The 19,471-nt window shown below is 38.4% G+C and overlaps 2 protein-coding genes across 2 annotated transcripts in view; both read right to left on the bottom strand.

The window, feature by feature from the left end:
- Window positions 1-19,471, bottom strand: part of LOC140234334 (small ribosomal subunit protein eS7-like) — a 463,926-nt gene that overhangs the window by 15,694 nt on the left and 428,761 nt on the right. The gene's annotated exons all lie outside the window — the stretch shown is intronic.
- Window positions 3,325-19,091, bottom strand: LOC140234272 (elongin-C). The gene is made up of 4 exons (XM_072314333.1): window positions 19,038-19,091; window positions 10,319-10,523; window positions 9,254-9,302; window positions 3,325-8,091 (listed from the first exon to the last, which is right to left on the bottom strand). The coding sequence occupies exons 2-4, from the start codon at window positions 10,479-10,481 to the stop codon at window positions 7,950-7,952; spliced, it is 354 nt and encodes a 117-aa protein (XP_072170434.1). The 5' UTR covers window positions 10,482-10,523; window positions 19,038-19,091; the 3' UTR covers window positions 3,325-7,949.

Genomic DNA, 19,471 nt, shown 5'->3' with positions numbered 1-19,471 from the left:
AGTTATGAATTTTTGAATTTTCTGCTCAGTCATGGCTGGATGAGAAGACTACTATAGCTTGTGATGTCACATGTGTACAACAATGTAAAGAAAGAATAAAGAAAATTCAACACATTTTCACTTTTCTCGCATAACAAAAGAACACTTGACTTCTCTCTTTCAGAAAGCAGGGGGAATAATATTACCCTTAACATATGTCAGTTACAAGTGGAAGAAATTTGCACTTTATTTAAAACGTAAAGTTTTGTGAAATTCTCTTTTTATTTTCCTTATACTGTTGTATGCATGCGATATCATACACTGTGGTAGTCTTCTCATCCAGCAGTGACTGCAGAGATACTTGAAAAATTAATAACTTTTGAACGGATTGTCCCGATTTCCCCCAAACTTTCATTGATGTTTTTGTTTAATACACTGTATTGTTGCCTTCACTCAATCCATATGTATATGAAGGTGGACTTGTCCTTTAAATACAAAAACAACAAGAAAAAGTAGAAATTACGCGATGTGTAATATATGTCCCCGCCGGAAGTAGCATTTTGTATCAAAATGTGCAATATAGGTAAAAAATCAAGGTCAAAGGTCAAAGAAGTCAAAGGTCAAAATTCTGTGTAGAAGTTTTGAAGCCCTCACCTAGTGCCATCACATAAAGCAAATGGAATCAAAATTGGGTTAGAAATTGTGAAGGAGTAGCATTTTGTAGCCAATGTACAATATAGGTCAAAAATCAAGGTCAAAGGTCAAAGAAGACAAAGGTCAAAATTCTGTGTAGAAGTTTTGAAGCCCTCACCTAGTGCTATCACATAAAGCAAACGGAATCGAAATCGGGTTAGAAATGGCGAAGGAGTAGCATTTTGTAGCAAAATGCACAATATAGGTCAAAAATCAAGGTCAAAGGTCAAAGAAGTCAAAGGTCAAAATTCTGTGTAGAAGTTTTGAAGCCCTCAACTAGTGCCATCATATAAAGCAAACGGAATCGAAATCGGTTAGAAATGGCGAAGGAGTAGCATTTTGTAGCAAAATGTACAATATAGGTCAAAAATCAAGGTCAAAGGTCAAAGAAGTCAAAGGTCAAAATTCTGTGTGGAAGTTTTGAAGCCCTCACCTAGTGCCATCACATAAAGCAAACGGAATCAAAATCGGGTTAGAAATGGCGAAGGAGTAGCATTTTGTAGCAAAATGTACAATATAGGTCAAAGGTCAAGGTCAAAGGTCACAACTGAAATTCTGTGTACAAGTTTTAAAGCTCCCATGTACAGTCAGACCGCAACGCTGCTGTTAATGAGCTCAAATCAAAAATTTATCGTACGCGCAGGTTTTTGCGCATGTCCTTCTCAGCACCCGAGATTTTGCGAGATAATTCAGAGACAAAGTGCATGGTCTACGAGATTCACTTATTGACGACATGAAGATCTACTATCCGCGACTAATTGACATGGTTTGTGAATATTTGAAATAAATTACACCTTTTAATGCTTACATTATATAAAATGAGCTTATGATACCATTATTCATATCTCTGCAATATATCGATATTTTCCAAACGACCCTGAGACAAATTAGAACAAGGCTTTCTATTTATTGCCAACCCGACCCGTTCATAGGTTGAATCACCACATGAATGCTAGTCAACGTTTTAGATATACTTGTTGTAATAGCACAATAAGAATTGAATTGGTCCCTCGCTTAGAAAACAATAAAAATTGAAAGTCTCGTCGAGTAAAAATCATAGTGTGGCAATTTGAGATATATGAATGATCATGCGCTCCCAGGGTATCATTAGATAAATTACTCAGCGATGTATACAGTGGATTAATAAGGAATAATTACTCTAATACCAAATAGAGAGCCCCAAAGAACTCATGTGCGCAAACTTAGTGATATATCTTTTATTATTGATTTGTATGCTATCTATTAATGCACGCTACTCTATCTAGTTGTGCAAACAAAGTTCAAGCCAAAGTTGAGCTGTCGATCAGAGTGAAGTGTTGTTCTTGTTTACGTGGAGATCTTAGCTGCAGTTTCCTGAACCTGAGCGCGTATACATTGTGCGCGCGCACACACACACACCATAGGGTCCTACACTGTCATCTACACACAGTGTATTACTGTTATGTAGAGTACACGTTTACTGTCATACCGCGAGGTTCGTTCAACTCTCCACTCAGAGGGAATTAACCAATCAGAAACGCGTATTCGCGGCAAACTGAAATCTCGTCAAAAATTAACTGTACAACGCAATGATTTATTCGCCAACCTGACCCGTTCATAGGATCAGTCCACATAAAGTCATTATGTTTTCATAGAATGATATTTCCTCTTTCATTTTATACCTCTTCCATTTTGGTCCACCTTAATTTCGTTGGTCTAGTGTACCCCTTAAGAAAAATGAAAAATATGCAAATTTTGTGTTTTATAATTTCCTTGTTCAGTATATGATATAAGTCATAACCTTTTAAGTGGTTGAATTTTATCAAAGTACAACTCTTCAGCTTTTTATCGATGTATAAATCATGAAGATTGATAATGTCGTTTAGATTTACAGACACTCTAAAAATGTGGTCTCCCAGCTCATTACGTATTCATGTCCGCGAGGTCCATGCATACGCGTACGATAAATGCGAAGGCTTTTCAGGACGTTGCGGTCTGACTGATGTAGTGCTATCATATAAAGCAAACAGAATCAAAATTGGCTCATAAATGACAGAGCAAATTGAACATTTTGATCACACACGGACGCACACACGGACGCACGGACGGACGGATGGACGGACGGACGCACGGACACACACACGTACGGAGCCCGTTTCATAGTCCCCTGCTCGAACTCGTTCGGCGGGGACAACAAAACCCCATAATGTTATACAGCTAGAGGAAACCCTGTAAAAACAACTCACTTTCCATGAGACAAGCCCGGCGGTCACAATTTTCCATTACAGTGTGGAGCTGGTAACCTTTTTTTTAGTGAATTTAATAGGAAACAGTTTCAGAGACGACTCCCGTGATAACCAAGTCCTAAGGATTGGAAGTTTTATTTCATTATATAATTTTTTTTTTGTTATAGTTCAAACAAATAAAACAATAAAATATAGAGTTGATAAATGTTGGGGCCTGAATTTTCACATTGTTGTAACCAGAATTTCGTCATACCCGTGTTCATTATAACAGGAGTGCACTGTACAATGTAACAAGCTTTCCCCGTGCTTGAAATTTTTCCAGTGGCTTGGGCATCTGACTCACAGAAGATCATCTCTCACCAAAGTCCCACCAACAATCTCTTGAAGAAGCTCAGACAAAATGAGACACAGGAATGTACAAAACGGGTTTGAAAGGGAGAAAAAGAAAACAAGTCTAGAAACATTTTCTTTTTAATTATTGCATTACAAAATAACTTAACAAAACAATGTCACAAATCACCACACAGAAAAAAAAAATGAGCATGTGCATTAGGCATACGAGGGGGCATATCTTCACAATGTCATGTGTAAAAAAAGAAAGAAAATGCATCAAATCACACAAAAACAGAAAATGGGAACAAACTTAATGAAGTCTTACGAGATACATTGTACTCCCAATTAGTTGGGCCTTTTCCTTTGTTCCACAGAACACTAACTATTCACTCTAAAAGAGACCTTGCAAAAATGTAGTTTGCTCGTGACTGGCAGAACTTGCTACGTCAGCTTGGCCATCGGGAGACCTGTACTCCTTGCACTCATTTAAGTGCACACATACACTGTACATATTTTTCCCATGAATAAGACAACTGAAATATTCTACCTCGGGGGTTTCATCATTTACAAAAATAAAACTGCAACATCTTTTTTTTTTCTTTCTCATTTTTAAACATTTCCTATTAAGCAGTATCTATCAAAAACTTATCAAATGATTTTAGTTGTTTAATTTACTCTTGGAAATTAATTTCACATCACTAGGTGCCACAGAAAACATTTCATATTTCCGCACAATATGAGCTGACATATTTGCTGAGTAGAAATTAGCTTCTTACAAGTGCAGAAAGGTGTGTTTTTACAAGCTAAACAATGAAAAGTCTATATGACACTCACATTTGTATAAATACAAATACACAAAATACACAAGTGTAAAATCTATGCCTGCAAACTGAGAAGATGTAATATTCTTGTACATGTATTTCATCAACATAGTTTCTCCCATTTGGAAAATTAAACGCTCATTTTCACAGTTTTGCTTTTGTTTGTTTATTTGTTATTTTACAGAAGAATGACGTAAAGCTTGCATCATTTCTTGGCACATAAAAATTTCTTTTCCAGCCATCTTATGTACACAGGCTTTGTCACAGGCTAATAATTTACACACATTCAAGTCATTCCTGTCAGAGAAGAAATTAACACACAGTTTATGCACACGGCACTGACCTGTCCAAATTTCATATTCAGGAGAAAAACGCAGGATGAAAGAGGAGTTTAAAACTTGCCTCACAAGGTGGGAAGCCATGTGTCTGTGTTATTTGCAAATTTGGTGAAAAAACATCAGCACTGATAAAGCAATTATCTATACAAAGGAACCTTGTTATAATGATGACCTGAAAGCCACAATTGAAAGCCACGCTCACACTATGTCGGGTTTCTCACCATACCAGGGTAAAAATAAAAGAAAGAAGAAATACACAGAGATGCGATCTGCGAAATCATCTTGCTATATGACAATCATGTTATATCAACCTCTTTATAAGGTTTTGCTGTTATAATATCGTGCTACTTTGGAAGAAGAGTTGGCTCTCCCCCTTTTTTTTTTTTTTTAACATGAGGTTGAGACTAGTCAGTTTTTGATCGCAAGATGTCATTTTTTCCATGACAAACTTCACAACAGCTCAAGAATTTTATGCCACTGACATGCAAAAGTGTATGTCAGAAACAAAAATGACATCATACCTCATCTATTCTTCATTGAGAAATGCTCCAAAGGAGGTCATTCCACTTTGGCTACAGCTGTCACTCAAGTTATTGCATCGTTTCCGAGATCATTCACAGAGAAAACAGCACTCGGCCCATTCCCATAAATAGCATTTTTTGCCGAAATTCATATGTGCATTCTTCACAGAATTGAGATTCAGATTTGGTAGGATTAGCCCCCTGAAATATTCTTTCACACAAGCTCTACTGTAATCTGGTGTGTGGTAATGACATTGGAATGGAAGAAGGAAATAACAAGACATGTTTGAGAAAAAAAAAGAGAGAAATAACAAAAATGCTGATAAGAATTTGCATCATTACTCGTTTCAGCGAGTGACAAAATCCACTTCTCCACACACACACACGATTGTCAGGCCAAGCCTTACACTGTATCATCCTACTCTTACCCACTGCTTCCAAAAAAAACGTTTTGTTAATCAGTGGTGCACACTGAACACGACCTGGCATATTCTGGGCACCAACGCCCAATAGCTCTTTTTGAGAACAACTTTGAATAGTATTAAAGAGGCTTTGAACTACAGACTGCCCTTTCATTGGGATATTACAGCTGTATCTGGTTAATCAATAGTGACAATAATTAGCATATGAAGTTACACAACACCAAATCTTTCCACTTCGTATGGTGTGGTATGCGACTCCAGTTGTGACCACATATATTGAGAGTAAGTGTAAGACACCAATGGATGCTTGTTGTTTACTAGCTATGGCATAGATAAATATATATTGGGATGAAGATCTTGTGTGTGGGAGCTGTCCAATACAGTATTACATATGCAGAATTACAGTATACGTGATACCAATCTGGAATAATGATACATCTTTCTAGAAATAGAGCATATTGATTGTATAGATGTTTGACATATAATACTGTACATAGATTTTGACAATGCTATACAGCATGCACACTACACCTCTGTGTCATATTTACTGCTGTGAACTCAATCCCGATTGTTTATTGATATTGGGTCTGTGGATGAACACATATATTTTAAATACAAAACTACGAAAAGCAACACAAATTTCCTCACAGACCATCACTTCCAAAAGAATATTTGCTATATAAGTCAACAGTTGGGAAAATGTGTCTTAAATCATTCTTTTTCTGTTTTTTTTCTTCTTCTATTTTTCAATTCATCAACACAGGAGTGTACGAGTATGTTTTTACAAATCATTACTCGTATACACAAACTTTCCCCAACACTGCCCCTCTTTGAAACATTCACACTCCCCGACAGTCTCAAGAGCATGCGTCACATGTGTGAAGTCTACTGTTCTAGGATCAAAGCAAGATTGAAGAACAATGGACCTTTGACCACCATCATCCATAGTGTCCTACATCATTCAACCTCACACCTGATTCATGCGGGCATTCAATACTGACCAACGTCCAGCACCAGACCGCTTGAAATGTCATGTTAAAGGACAAAGGTTGGTACCAGTAGCCTGAATATAGCAAGCTCATTTATAATACTCAGTTGACTCAACTGAAGTCAGATTATTCTAGCCAGATCAACCTCCAGCCAGATCAGCTGGAGGTTATTATGTACCATACTTACGAGACCTACAGCATGCTATGTTGTATCTCTGGACAATGCAACTCTTTATAAGTGCTTTGTTTCAAATATGATATGCTCTTCAGTAACATCTTGATATATATGCATACATCATTTCTACAATTTTCGATATTGATATTGTAATGAAAATCACACAACAGAAGCGAGTCCATTTTCCCCTCATTGAAAACTGTACCAAATGGAAATTTTCAGTATTTAAATGAGGAGAAAAATAACATTTCTGTTTGATGACTTCAAGCTACTACATATACTCATTGATCCAGTGTTAAAATGCTGAAGATGGTCATCTATTTCTAATCTAATTGCAATAGCCATAATCAATAATATCTGTAATATCTCCAATACATTGCTCGCAATCTAAAAATGTGCAATACGCTTTTCTAGTGTGACCAACACTGTGCAATACGCTTTTCTAGTGTGACCAACACATGAACCTGCCTCGATAATACAAATTTGCATACATGTATGAGCTCCACAGGGTGCAAAACGCCTGATTACCAAGGATCAAAATTGACCTCAGAATTAGTATCAGCGCCAAAGTTAAAGATGCTGTGTAGCACTGCAGTGGCTAAATTTAATAGAACAAAATGGTTGAACTTTGTTGACTGAGCTGTACAATGATGTACACATGCATGAAAAGAACACTCCAGCTTACAAAAATGTTTAAAGTTATGCTGTCACTTTTAAGATATCTATGAGCAAATATCACCCTGCTCATAAAAACCATTCAATACATGGTTCATTCTAATACTACTGTCTCCGGGGGAAATTGAGTATGCTAAATCTTGTCACTCACACAGTTTTCATTTGTTTTTAAGCATTTTGAATGAATTTCAATAGCAATCTTTTTCTTGTTCCTCCTTTTTACACAATATCACACACACCGGTGGCAGGTAGGAACATGCAGCTAATAGAATTTGAATGAAAAACATTGAACAGTGCCTTTAATGTGCTGCTTCCACAGGAGGAACACTCAAACATCTGCGACACCTTATCAACCTGTGAAATAAAAAAAGAAACTCTTTGTTTCCCTGAAAAATGAACCATACATCTCTCGCAAAGAAACATTTTACATCATCAAATCTTTACAACATGGTTAAAGAGAGAGCGAGAGAAATAGGAGGAAAAGGGTCAAGAAATAATTGCGTTTCCTGTATTCTACCCCTCCTGTTACTCTCCGCGTTGTGTTATACCATTTCAGTGACACACCCTGACAGTGATAGGCCACTTTCTAACATCCCAGGCTACGATAATATGGTTTTCAGCTCTTAGTCTAGGAGAAGATGGCAATTATTATAAAGTAAGTCACTCATAGGTTAGCTTTTAGGTGTGCCTGACCGACCAGTGAACCAAGCCTTTTTCCCAGAATCCTACAAAAAAATCCACGGGATTCTGCACCCTCGCTTGTTGACCTTTGACCTGCCTAGCAGTCCAGGAAGTTGGCAGCCATGAGGAGTTCGAGGGCGATCTCCGGCTGGATGGGGAACTCGGGTATTTCTGTGGAGCTGTTGGTGTAGCGCACCTTGTAGGTGAAGTACATGCACACCTTGCACAAAACGTGGGATCTGAAATGACATACCATACAATGTACATGTAAGTGGTATAGAAATAATGAATGTTTATGAGTGCAATAGACAGAATATTTCATGAGGTGAATATTTCATGAGGTGAATATTTCATGAGCTGCAGCCGAGTTGAATGGATCAAAGATTTCATCTTTCACCGAATGAAATATTCTGGCCAATTCACGTATGAAAAACATTTATTACTTGTTTTATATAATGCCTAAAATAGATCCTTGTCATCTGATGTTTTATTAACTATTTTGGAAACGAGAGAATCTGAGACCGAGAGAGTGCTCACTGAGTGCTTTACGCTAGCCCACTGTTGCATACACACACTGCAAACGCAAGCGTCTTACACGCGTAGTGTACTGGGCTCTCGGCATGCATGCAATGGAGTAAATCATATGGATCCTAAATTGCACAGTAAATGGAGCCACAACTGCACGGTATGATGACGTCATAGTGAAATGGGACAAATGATCAATGTCAAACAACCAATCAAATAGCAAGGATCTATATAGGCATTATATAAAATGGATTTGTTTATTACATTTTTCCATCTGGGAAGATGGCTGGATGTCCCATACTCAGCTGCACCAGCTGGTCTTCTATGGGGTCCAGTTGGATGTGAGACAGGACCCCTTCATCAGGTTATGCACCCTGCTCTTTGCGATGAATGAATGAAGCGGAATCTTTTACGCGCATGAGTTGTGACTCTCTCATACACTTTTATGTCCTACCCTAGGGACAGAATGTTTTGCCTCTTACTAGAGGGGACGCCTGACGGTATGATTACACACAACGTTGCTCAGTAAGAAACGGGAGTTGAACCCGGGTCCTTTGGATCTGGGGGCAGAGGCGCTACTGACCGAGCAAAATCAAAGTGGGGCTGACGCATTTTTTTTTCGACGAATTTTGAAGAATGATCACTTCTGGAAATTGCTACTCACATTTTATAATGTTTTTTATTTACTTATCATTTTTTTTTTTACACTAACTTAAACAGAAATCTTGAAGTCTTACAGTTGTCTTGAAGTCTTACAGTCTTACAAGCTTCAGTACGACAAAACAATAGTATCCAAAACCATTCATACACTGCAAGATTAGCAGGAGTTTAGATATTGACAAGTTTTCTCCAAATTACTGTCTTTTGAACACTTACGGGATCTCTTTGAAATGAACCTCGTTTGTTTCATTTTCAGCAAATTGACCTGTTGGAAAAAGTAGAAAATACAAAGTATGCATGAGGTACTGAAATCAATACATATAACATTTAATGAACATTGGAACCAAACATTAAACAGACAATACAACTACTTGAAACAATGGTTAATATATTTTATGAGATTTTCTTCACATACAGCGTATACGCTAGTCCAGGCATTAATGAATTTCTTGTTGTAATGTAGACCAGCTACGTTTGACTGTGTATGTGCTGCTGTAGCAGCAGTGAGCTGCTTAAGGAGTGCTCACTAAATTGTTGAGACTGTCCATAAAATTTGTCTTACTCGGTTGAGCATTAAAAACTACATGCAGGAACATATTTTCCTTTACAGTATTCAGAGGCCCTTCATTTTAATGTAGTTAAACACTGCTTCAATATAAACATACAGTAAATCTGGTCTATAACTTTGAGTGGGTCCCAATGATAGAGTTTTAAAGTGTAAACTTAGAGGTCACTGGTCTATGAAAGACAGCCGAGGAAAATTTCATTATTTGGGGGTAAATCTCGCCCTTTCAATGAAACACTAGGGAGAAGACATCACTTAAAACGTGTATAAAATGTCCATTAAAACTCCTACATATTATTGTACCCACTAATATGTCTGTCAAATTCATTTTTGGCAGACAAATGCAGTTTGTTAAATAGGCCAGTCAAATAGCAGTCTGTGACTGGAGGAACATGAATGATAATGTGGTATTGGGCCATGTGTAATGCTCTCATGGGTAGAAACATTCCGGGATGTTCTGTGTATTTTGCATGATGATTGTGTCTCAACACCTGCATGGTAATTTCTGCTATGACGGTGAATATATATGTACATGTATAGGTACACACAGCAGCATAACTTTCCATAGATAACAAAAGGTACTAACTAATACAGCAGTAAATGATGGTGGACAGGGCTTATAATTGATAAGGAAATAAACAATTCTTATCATCTTTTCCTTTTGAGAGGTTTCATACAGCTTGTGATAAAAAAATGACGGCAGTTTCATCACTTACCGGGTCCGCTCAGCATCGCCTTGATTGTTCCCGAGGTTAGCGCATGATCACGTTTCACGATGAATTCATGGCCGTCGGAGGAGACTAGCTTGACGTACATGGCATCGGGGCCCTCACAGCCACCGTAGACCTTCTCATCATCGCCGTCCTTGTTGTCAGCCATGCTTGACAAGTGTGTCTGATTGTGTGTGGGGGGAAGGGCTCTCTGTGAGGAGAACAAAAGAACATTAAGTGATTATGCTTTAAGCGAGAATGAATGCGCATCTGTTGTTGTTTGGGGGGGGGGGGGGCATTGTGGCATAGTGGATGGGACTCCCGACTTTCAATCTGAGGTCCGGAGTTCAAATCCCCTCTAGTGCCTACGTCCTTGAACAAGATGATTCTACCCACCATGTAACTCCTGCCCCAGGTGTACACATGTAAATGGGTGCCTGGCAACACAAGGGTGATAATAATCACAGCAGACTCTGGTAGAACAATGGCAATGCTGTGAAGATGCTACCCATGTGGATAAAGAAGACTATATCTAATATCTGTTTGCACAATTATACAGTGTACTGTATGTTTGTTTCAACAAAAGTTTTGGAGGAATTCCATCAGAAATGTGTCATTATAACTTGTCTTCGGAAAACACTGCATAGCTTTTTTACACTGAAGACATATTGTGTACACTTGTACTGTACTATGCCTAAAAGTAGGCACTCACTATTACTTTTTTTTTGTCTTACAATTTTTTTCATGGTAGGTGATTCGTTTTTGTTTTTTCTCTCTCTCTCTTTGATATGTGTATGTTCTCTTCCACAATATTCTTTATGTGCTACTACCAATATGATTTCACATATCATATCTTAAAAAAAAACAAAACAAAACTGTCTCTACTGCATCAAAGCCATATTATGCTATTAAACCACCATATTAGTGTGTGCTACAAATGCATAGAACCGTGTCCAATCACTGAAAATGGCTATGGCCTCACCTCACTTCAAAAAGTAGCATATTATATGGGAAAACAATACTAGAGTTACAGCACACACCATACCGGTACCGTTAAACGAATAAATATGTCATAATCTCAATGCCAGAAATATGAATTTTTCACAAAATAAATAAATGAACAATACAACAACTAAATACAGCCCCATTACACCTTTCTGGTATGGGCTTTGCAATGTGACAGCATATATGTACATGGAGCAAACTCATGCCTTTGTGTACAGATTTTTTCCTTGAAATTCGGGATAAGTTCAGATATGCTGAAATTTGATCAAATATCTGGCCAAAATCTGTTTCTCATAGCATGCTGATTTTGGGTCAACTGTCATATTAATAAGATTTTTAATATGCACGTATGTAGGTTTGTCTTTTCTTCTTCTTTTTTTGCCAGAGCAACTCTGCAAATATCAACAAACTACTACATGAATACAACACATGTTAAATGTGTCACTAATAACAACGCACAGCAACTTACATCTTAATTTCCAGAAATGTTGTGTTGGTTGTGTGTATGCTAGCTCTACCCACTGTAGTGTGACAGGGCCTTACATGTAGGTCATAGTGACTCATTTTCAGGTGCTTCCCGAGGCATGTCATGCCAGGACAGCATGTGTTGGGGCAATTTATTATTTGCTTTCATTCATACCAAACATGGCACCACTGGCCGGGACAGACTTTTACAATACAAAGTCCACTATCCATGGCTGGCTCATCCCCAATACAAAGTCCCAGCCTGAAGCAAAACCCACTTAAATATTGCATCATCAGAGATGACTGCTGTGAGCCCCGATGAACACGGTCACTGTGTTCACCAGTTGAGCATGGGTAGTGCATGTATATTATGAAATTGAACGAAGGACATACAGTGTAGAACACTGACCAGCTTTGCAAAACCCTCACCTTTGTACCCAAGTATTGACATCCAAATTCACTAACTGATTGACATTAAACATTCAAACACAGCGTTAATTGTAAGACCTCCTGATAAACTCCCCACAATGATATCATTCCTTGGTCAGTCTCAATCTAAATCTACCAATTGATTACTCTAGATCATCCTAGACTTGTCGAGTTTTGCTATGAAAATGCAGGAAACCTCCAATAAGCTGTCCTCGCTTTGATCAACAAATTGCGGAAGTTAAAATGATAAAGAAGCCTTGATTTTTGGCATTTGTCACTGCACATAAAATTGTTTGTGTGAGTCTGCATTAATCAATTCAAGATATTGCCTAAATTGAACTGGTTTAAAAAATGGTCCTAACAGGCAACTGCTTTAGTTGATAAGTATTTTCACCCTGATAAACACTATACACTTGTGCAAAACATAAGTATTTAGCCATGTGGATCAAGTCTCCCTACCTGTATCTCATATACATGCAAACAAATCAAAGCAATGGTGGCGCTATTCAACTTTTACAATAATGTATTGACAATGCTGTGCCAGTGCTCAGGGCTAAGCTCTCTATTTGATAATACACGAAAAGCAGCGAGCACTATTTCTAGGCTGCGTTCATGCGAAACTAGAATTGCGTTTCTAAACGCGTTTAGTCGCTAAACATGTTTAGTTGTGTTGCGTTCATGCGATTTTTCTATTTAAATGCGTTTCAGATCAGCGTTTTGAAACGCGGAAAAAAGGGCGTTTTGAATCATGATTCTGCCAGAATTACAATCGCAGAAACTGCATGCACGCAACCGTGATTTCAATCATGATTCTGGACGTCATTGTGCACTGTGCGCATGCGTGTCTCACGGGGTATCCCACAGCTTAGAACTGGTTCTGTTCGCGCGCTTGTGTATGTCTTATGAATCGTGTGTTTCGGTACCATACCTGCACTAGTTTGTTTATACCAACGCCATACACCGATTCTATGCTAGTATCTAGCTGTTTATTATAATAATGTATGTAATTACTCTCCGATTGAGTTGATAATGTAATGGCTGCAGCTGTGTCTACCAAGGGAAACAATTGGAGAGACGAAGAATTAAGACTATTCCTCGATCTGTGGACACAGCCTGAATGCCACAGCTTATTGGAAGGTATTCACCGAAATAAAAGCGTAAAGGCCTACAATAAACTGACGGATCAGTTGGTAGAAGGATTTAACAGGTGTCAGGCTCAAGTTGCAGAGACAAGGTATAACTGCGCAGTGCGCTGCGCAATGGCAAAGGATGAGCGGAGCCAGAATCAGCGTTGCGCAAGCCCGCATGAATGCTCTGCTCTTCCGCGGAGACCGTGATTTGAAACGCCGTTTTGAATCATGATTCATGTTTGTGATTCTGGCTACGAAATTCGCATGAACGCGTCCCTAGCTCCACAGTACCATATTTTTGTACATTTTCTCAGCAATTGTTATTCTGTATATTGGAGAAAGAAATAACAAATTTGTAAGCTCTAAAATGTATTTTCAAGTACACGTACTGTGACACGACAATGTTTAAGCCATGGTAAAAAGGAGAAAATTTGATGGGATTTAATACTGCATTAATGTACAACTGATACACTCTTTGAGTGCCTGTCGCACAGTACTGTGCATTTAGACTATGAAATGCACTAGTTGTAAACACCGAATGCGTGACAGCAAGTTGCGCTCGGTGCGTAAAATCACCTCATTCATTTGGATGCAGCGTACACATACAGCTAGCATTTAGAGACCTGACTGCTGGCGACAAAATGCTATAGGGGAAATTCTCAGGGGTGTCTACCTACACCTAAAAAAGAACATGTCGCATGCAGCTACACTGTTGTGTACAAAGTATGTACAATTTTTTTTTTTTCAATGTTATGCTTTTATGCTCCTTGACATAGCTGTGAAGTCAGCGGTTCCCAACTGTTGGGAAGACTGAACTTCAACTAGAGTGGGTGCTCAACCCCCCCCCCCCCCCCCCACCCCCACCCCCATCCCTGATTCTTCTTATATTTTCTGTATAACTTCCTGGAATGAATATGAGGAACACTAAGTAACTGTTTATATCATTAGGCAATCACTTACCAGAAGAGTGTACATATGTATGCCAGCATTTTTTTTTCCCCAGCGTGGGAAATTGTTACGGCAATGTCATTGTTTGTGCACATACATGTTCAAAATACATTTGCCATGAATTCACTTTCCAGACTCATACATACAGTATGTATGTACTGTATGTATGTATCGGAACTCGCCTAACAGTTTGTCAAACATGGTCTCCATCACAGAGAAATCATGAAAAAAAAAACCCACGATGAACCATTGAAAAATGAACAATTTCTGTTAACTTTAATAGAAACTCAAGGTTTACTGTATCTTGCATACTTTGCGTATCTTTTGTTTTGAAGTCAATTGTGAATGATGATGAAGCCACACAACATTCTTTTTTTTCCACCAGGGTTACCAGCTTCTGATTACATGTTGTAGCACCAAAACGGCATACCATTGCCAATCTTTTATTCTAAATGGGCTCTGAGTGGTAATCTGAGACTGAGACCATTGGGGAATATGGAATGCTCTTCCTCCTGATCTACAATATCTGTAGACAGTAGTCAGAAGTCATCTGCCAACAATTTCAGCAAGACTCACAATCCAGGTACAACATGTAGGTTGACCCCTATTAAACTGCTCTGCGTTCGGGCTGCAGATGTTAGCATTGCATTACCGGTAAGTCATTTCTAATTCTGGTATGAGATGTACATCGTAGGTCAATTGTAGACAGAAAGATCTGTCTGTCCGGAGGAGTCTTTTATCTTATTTATTTATTTTTTAAAAATGTTATCGCTCTCCTCCGTAGACATTCAAATAGGAGGGGATTCTGTGAAGCCAGAAGCAGTCTCCACGGAACATACATGTATGCCCGACGACCAGATACAGAGTGATCTTTTGGTCAAGGTTGATTGCTGATGGCTCACGATGGGGAAAGTTTGGTTGCTTCAACTGTCCTTTACTGTTCAAATTCACAAATTTTCTTGATTCGGTCAAGTCTATTACAATTTTAAAACACTGCAATGACATCTCAACACTTTGATGCACGACATGTGCTCGTCGATAATTGCCTGTATATGTACAATTGCACACAAGCATTGAAAGACATAACTGCGGGGACACTCTGTTAAAAATTGCGGAAAGAAGATGAATTCATGGAGAAAAATGTCCTTTCAAGACCATGGGAACAGTTTGGATATGTGCAGTATCATTGCTTTGCTGTTGATCTTGTTTATTATCGGATTTTTCAGTAATATTTGGGCTTCATCAAATCCCAAGTGAAAAACGCAAAACCACTGCGCGTAATCTCATGCATGAAAGTTTGTTCTTTACGCGCATGCTATAGATTCTAGATCTAAACAGTCTAATAAAGCAAGCCGCCCATAATTCCACGGTAACTATGTCTAAAATTTGACTGCCTGCTACATCATAAAACCTATGCCTTTTGCATGTGGTTGAATTTTGGCATGGGAGGTTGAACCTTGGACAGTTTGCTTTAAATAGAGAGGGGTATCAGTTTCAATATACAAACGTCGATGTGTTGGACACCTTGTAGACACTGTCATTACCCCTAGCCTACATAGTCGATGATTATGACTAACATCAAAGTCTAGAGTAGACCTATGTACAATTTTCAGAACTTACTTAGCACTATATACTCACGTGTCTAACTAGCACTCATATTAGTCATAAGCACTCACAGGTCACATGACCACCGCTGTCGAAGTTTTACTTGACTGTTTAAGTGAACATCATACGTGTACATGTATGGTTGGGTGTTCATAATATCGGACACCTAACGTTTTTCTATCAACAGAAACGTGAAAAATCTCACAATTTGCCTGAAATTTTACTCACGTGTGGAGACAATACTCCGGATTCACAAGCGCGCACTGAAAATGCGATCTGAGGTACGCGCTCTAGATGGCGGCTTCGAACGCGTGGGGTGTCATTTTTTCCGCACTCAGTTGCCCGGCTCATATCGACCGACCACCCCGCCCTCTATTGACAATACGTATAAAGCGTACTTAAACGCATTTTTTTGACAAGCTGCTGTTTTTTTCTAGTCGTAATTTTTTCCCCAATAATATTTGAATATATTTTGAATCCTTCGATATTACTTTTGAAGGACTGTTTGATGAATTTGACTTGATTTTCATTAGGAAACTTTTCATCATAATTGAAATAAATTAGATGAGTCGGTTTGTTTTTTCACATTCATTTCTCGTTTCTGCATCAACTCGTACGGTCGTAGCGGGCGACAAAATGTTTATGTCATGTGTATGTGTAACGTGTGTGCACGATCGTACAAGCGGCGGTGACAATTTTGCGGTCAAAATCGTCAAATTTATTACGGAAGGATACTCTACATCTAACAACGAGTCAGCAAAGGTAGGCCTAGTTATATGTAGTTACACGATAAACCTTATTGGATTTTGCTAAATTTCGGTAATTTAGAGGGAATACTTAGTTGTTTTCGCCACATTTTACTCGGTAGCGTAGCCCAGTGAAGAATCGAACACCGCTGCGCGTAGTCCCATGCGTACATTTTCTTTCTGTATGCGCAATGCCATTATAAGCGCGGTCAGTCGTTATGGACCCGGTCGGTGGGTTGGACACCTACCATACATGCCTGGCTTTGGATACTGCCACTACTGCACTAACATAGTAATGTTAATTCCGCGACAAACTTCTCATTTAGAACCCTATTTAATATTATTATTAATGACATTTGCTGGGTCAGTTTTTTAATGCCTTTTAAAAAACTGACCCAGCAAATATTATAAATGAGAAGTTTTTCGCGGAATTAGACATGGTGAGGATACAGGTGTAAATCTACTTGAAAAAACTGACCAAGCAAATGTCATTATTATAAATGAGAAGTTTTTCGCGGAATTACACATACTTGTCCGGTCAATGACTGTTGGAACATTGATCTTGATATGCGTGATCGCATTGGCCATAAAAAAGGCCATTGGCATTTCATTGCAAACTTATGTTGTGCCATTGGTCATTGCATTGTCATGTCAATGTAGTGACCATAGGCCATGATGACAATGTTTGTTTGAGTAATCACGGTGACAATAAAGATTGATTTAATTCACGCACTTTATTACCAAATCATGCCTCCGGCACTCTTCGGGCGGAGGCATAAAAACCATGGCTATTATGGACCATGGTCCATGCATGTTTCAAGAAAGGTGAATTTGTTGAGCTCCGAACGAATGCATGGCCATGGTGTTTGGCGTGTGTCACCACACCGGCCGTACAGCATAGGCCAAACGTTACATTCTGAAGCAGAAAATTTCATCATGATACAGTGTCGTTAAAACCGGCGATCTTGGCCAAAACTATACCAATAATTATCGGTAATCGTGTAGAAATGCACACCTACCGTTCGCTTCGCCGTTGGTCAATCAAATTTTGTGCAGCTCTTGGAGATGCTAAATTGAACCATATCAGAGAGTTTTCATAGAATTAGAAAGCCGAAAAGGGAAGAAAAATGAGAAATCGGAGTTGAAAAGTACGTCGGTCGCGATCATAGGTCCGACGTAGTAAGTAGTGCATCGATTTCATAGAGAATGATGTCAACGATTATAATCGATTCTGGTAGTCTCTAATTAGCCGCTTACTAACAATATTAACACGACTTGTGCAATACGTGTGGGGTGGGCCCTAGATCTACTTTCATTTTCGTATTTTTTCTCATTCTTTTCATTGCCACTATCATGATTATCACTATTTAAATTATTGATACAGATTATTCATACCAGTATTTAGACATCCTTTCTTTAGAAATTGTGGCAAGTATTGATTTTATTATGACAAATGTTGATGATTTAATTTGAATAGTGTTGAAGGGAAAAGAATGAGGTTGAAGGAAAAGTGGAAGAAAAGAGTAAATAAAGGCTATTAGAAGGAGGGAGAGAGAGAAAGAGAGAGAAAAGAAGATGAGGAGGAAGTTAAATTGGAAGGGGATTTGTTGTTTGTTTCTGGTGATGGTAAATGGTATTAAATTTATGTTTTTAAATGATAAGTTCAATTTATAGTATAAATTATTGTTTTTATGATAGTATAATGCTATTCATTTTTCCATTTCATTTTATTAATTATGTATACAAGAACTGCAACCTCAATATTTGCTTTTGTTTTGTAGTAAGGTCCATTTTATTATCTTTTATTGTTTTGTACACATATTATCCTCCCATCATTCAGTCAGCAAAATATGTTGACAGATACAATGTTTGTATACAGTCAAACGCAGCACACAGGAGAAAATTAACTAAAACAACAAAACACAGACGCATCGAGATCACTTTCTTTTTTTTTCAACTTTTTACTGTTAAGCCGACGTAATTATTGTGGTTAAACACCAAACAAGCGGCTGTATCGCAGACTACAACGATCGATCATCATCATTATATCGCTTTTCCACATAATCGATCATCAATCATGCTACGCTGATACAGCCGTCGATCGGCGTACTTTTGAGTCAAAATTAGCTACTTTTCTTTTGTAATTGGCTATGAAATTTCATGAAACCATCAGATATGGTTAATCTTGACATTTGTGATAGCCACGAAAAGTTTTATTGACAAATTAAGGAAGGAAATGGTAGGTGTGCATGGTGTGCATTTCTACACGATTACCTAATTATTTAGATGTAAACACTGGCATCTCTGACTGCAGCCATTGCATAAAAATAAATATGTAATCTTGTCCATGGTGATACAGAGAGGATTTAGGCAAAATATAGAACCGTTGTTACTCACCGACTCCTTCGTTGCTGGCCACACCACAACGATCGATTGTGTAGCGTCAATACTTGTACGTCAACGAACAACAGTACAGCCAGCTACTAGCTCAATGCATAAAACACACACAAACCAGTCCGGTAACGTTGTCCGTTCGTTCACAAGCGCCGGATGCAGTACGCATGTACAATTTGCTGTGTAGTACGCACGGAGTTCTGTGGTACGGACAAAAACTTGGCTAGCTAGTCGCACGCACGTTGATGGCGATTTCGATTTCGAGGCTCACAGATCGACACGCTCTCTGCTGGCACATTATGGCGCGCCATGCGCCCAATAATTCCGAAAACCTAGTAAATCGCATTTTATTTATCGCAGAATAAACTCATTTTATCAGTCGATAAACTAAGTTTTTTTTTTGGTTTTTTTTTTTTTTTTGGTGGGGGGGGGGGTTT

Source organism: Diadema setosum, chromosome 10, assembly GCF_964275005.1.
Source record: "Diadema setosum chromosome 10, eeDiaSeto1, whole genome shotgun sequence".
Lineage (NCBI taxonomy): Eukaryota > Metazoa > Echinodermata > Echinoidea > Diadematoida > Diadematidae > Diadema > Diadema setosum.
The sequence above is the reverse complement of the archived record's forward strand: the minus strand, read 5'-3'. Positions and strand labels throughout refer to the sequence as shown.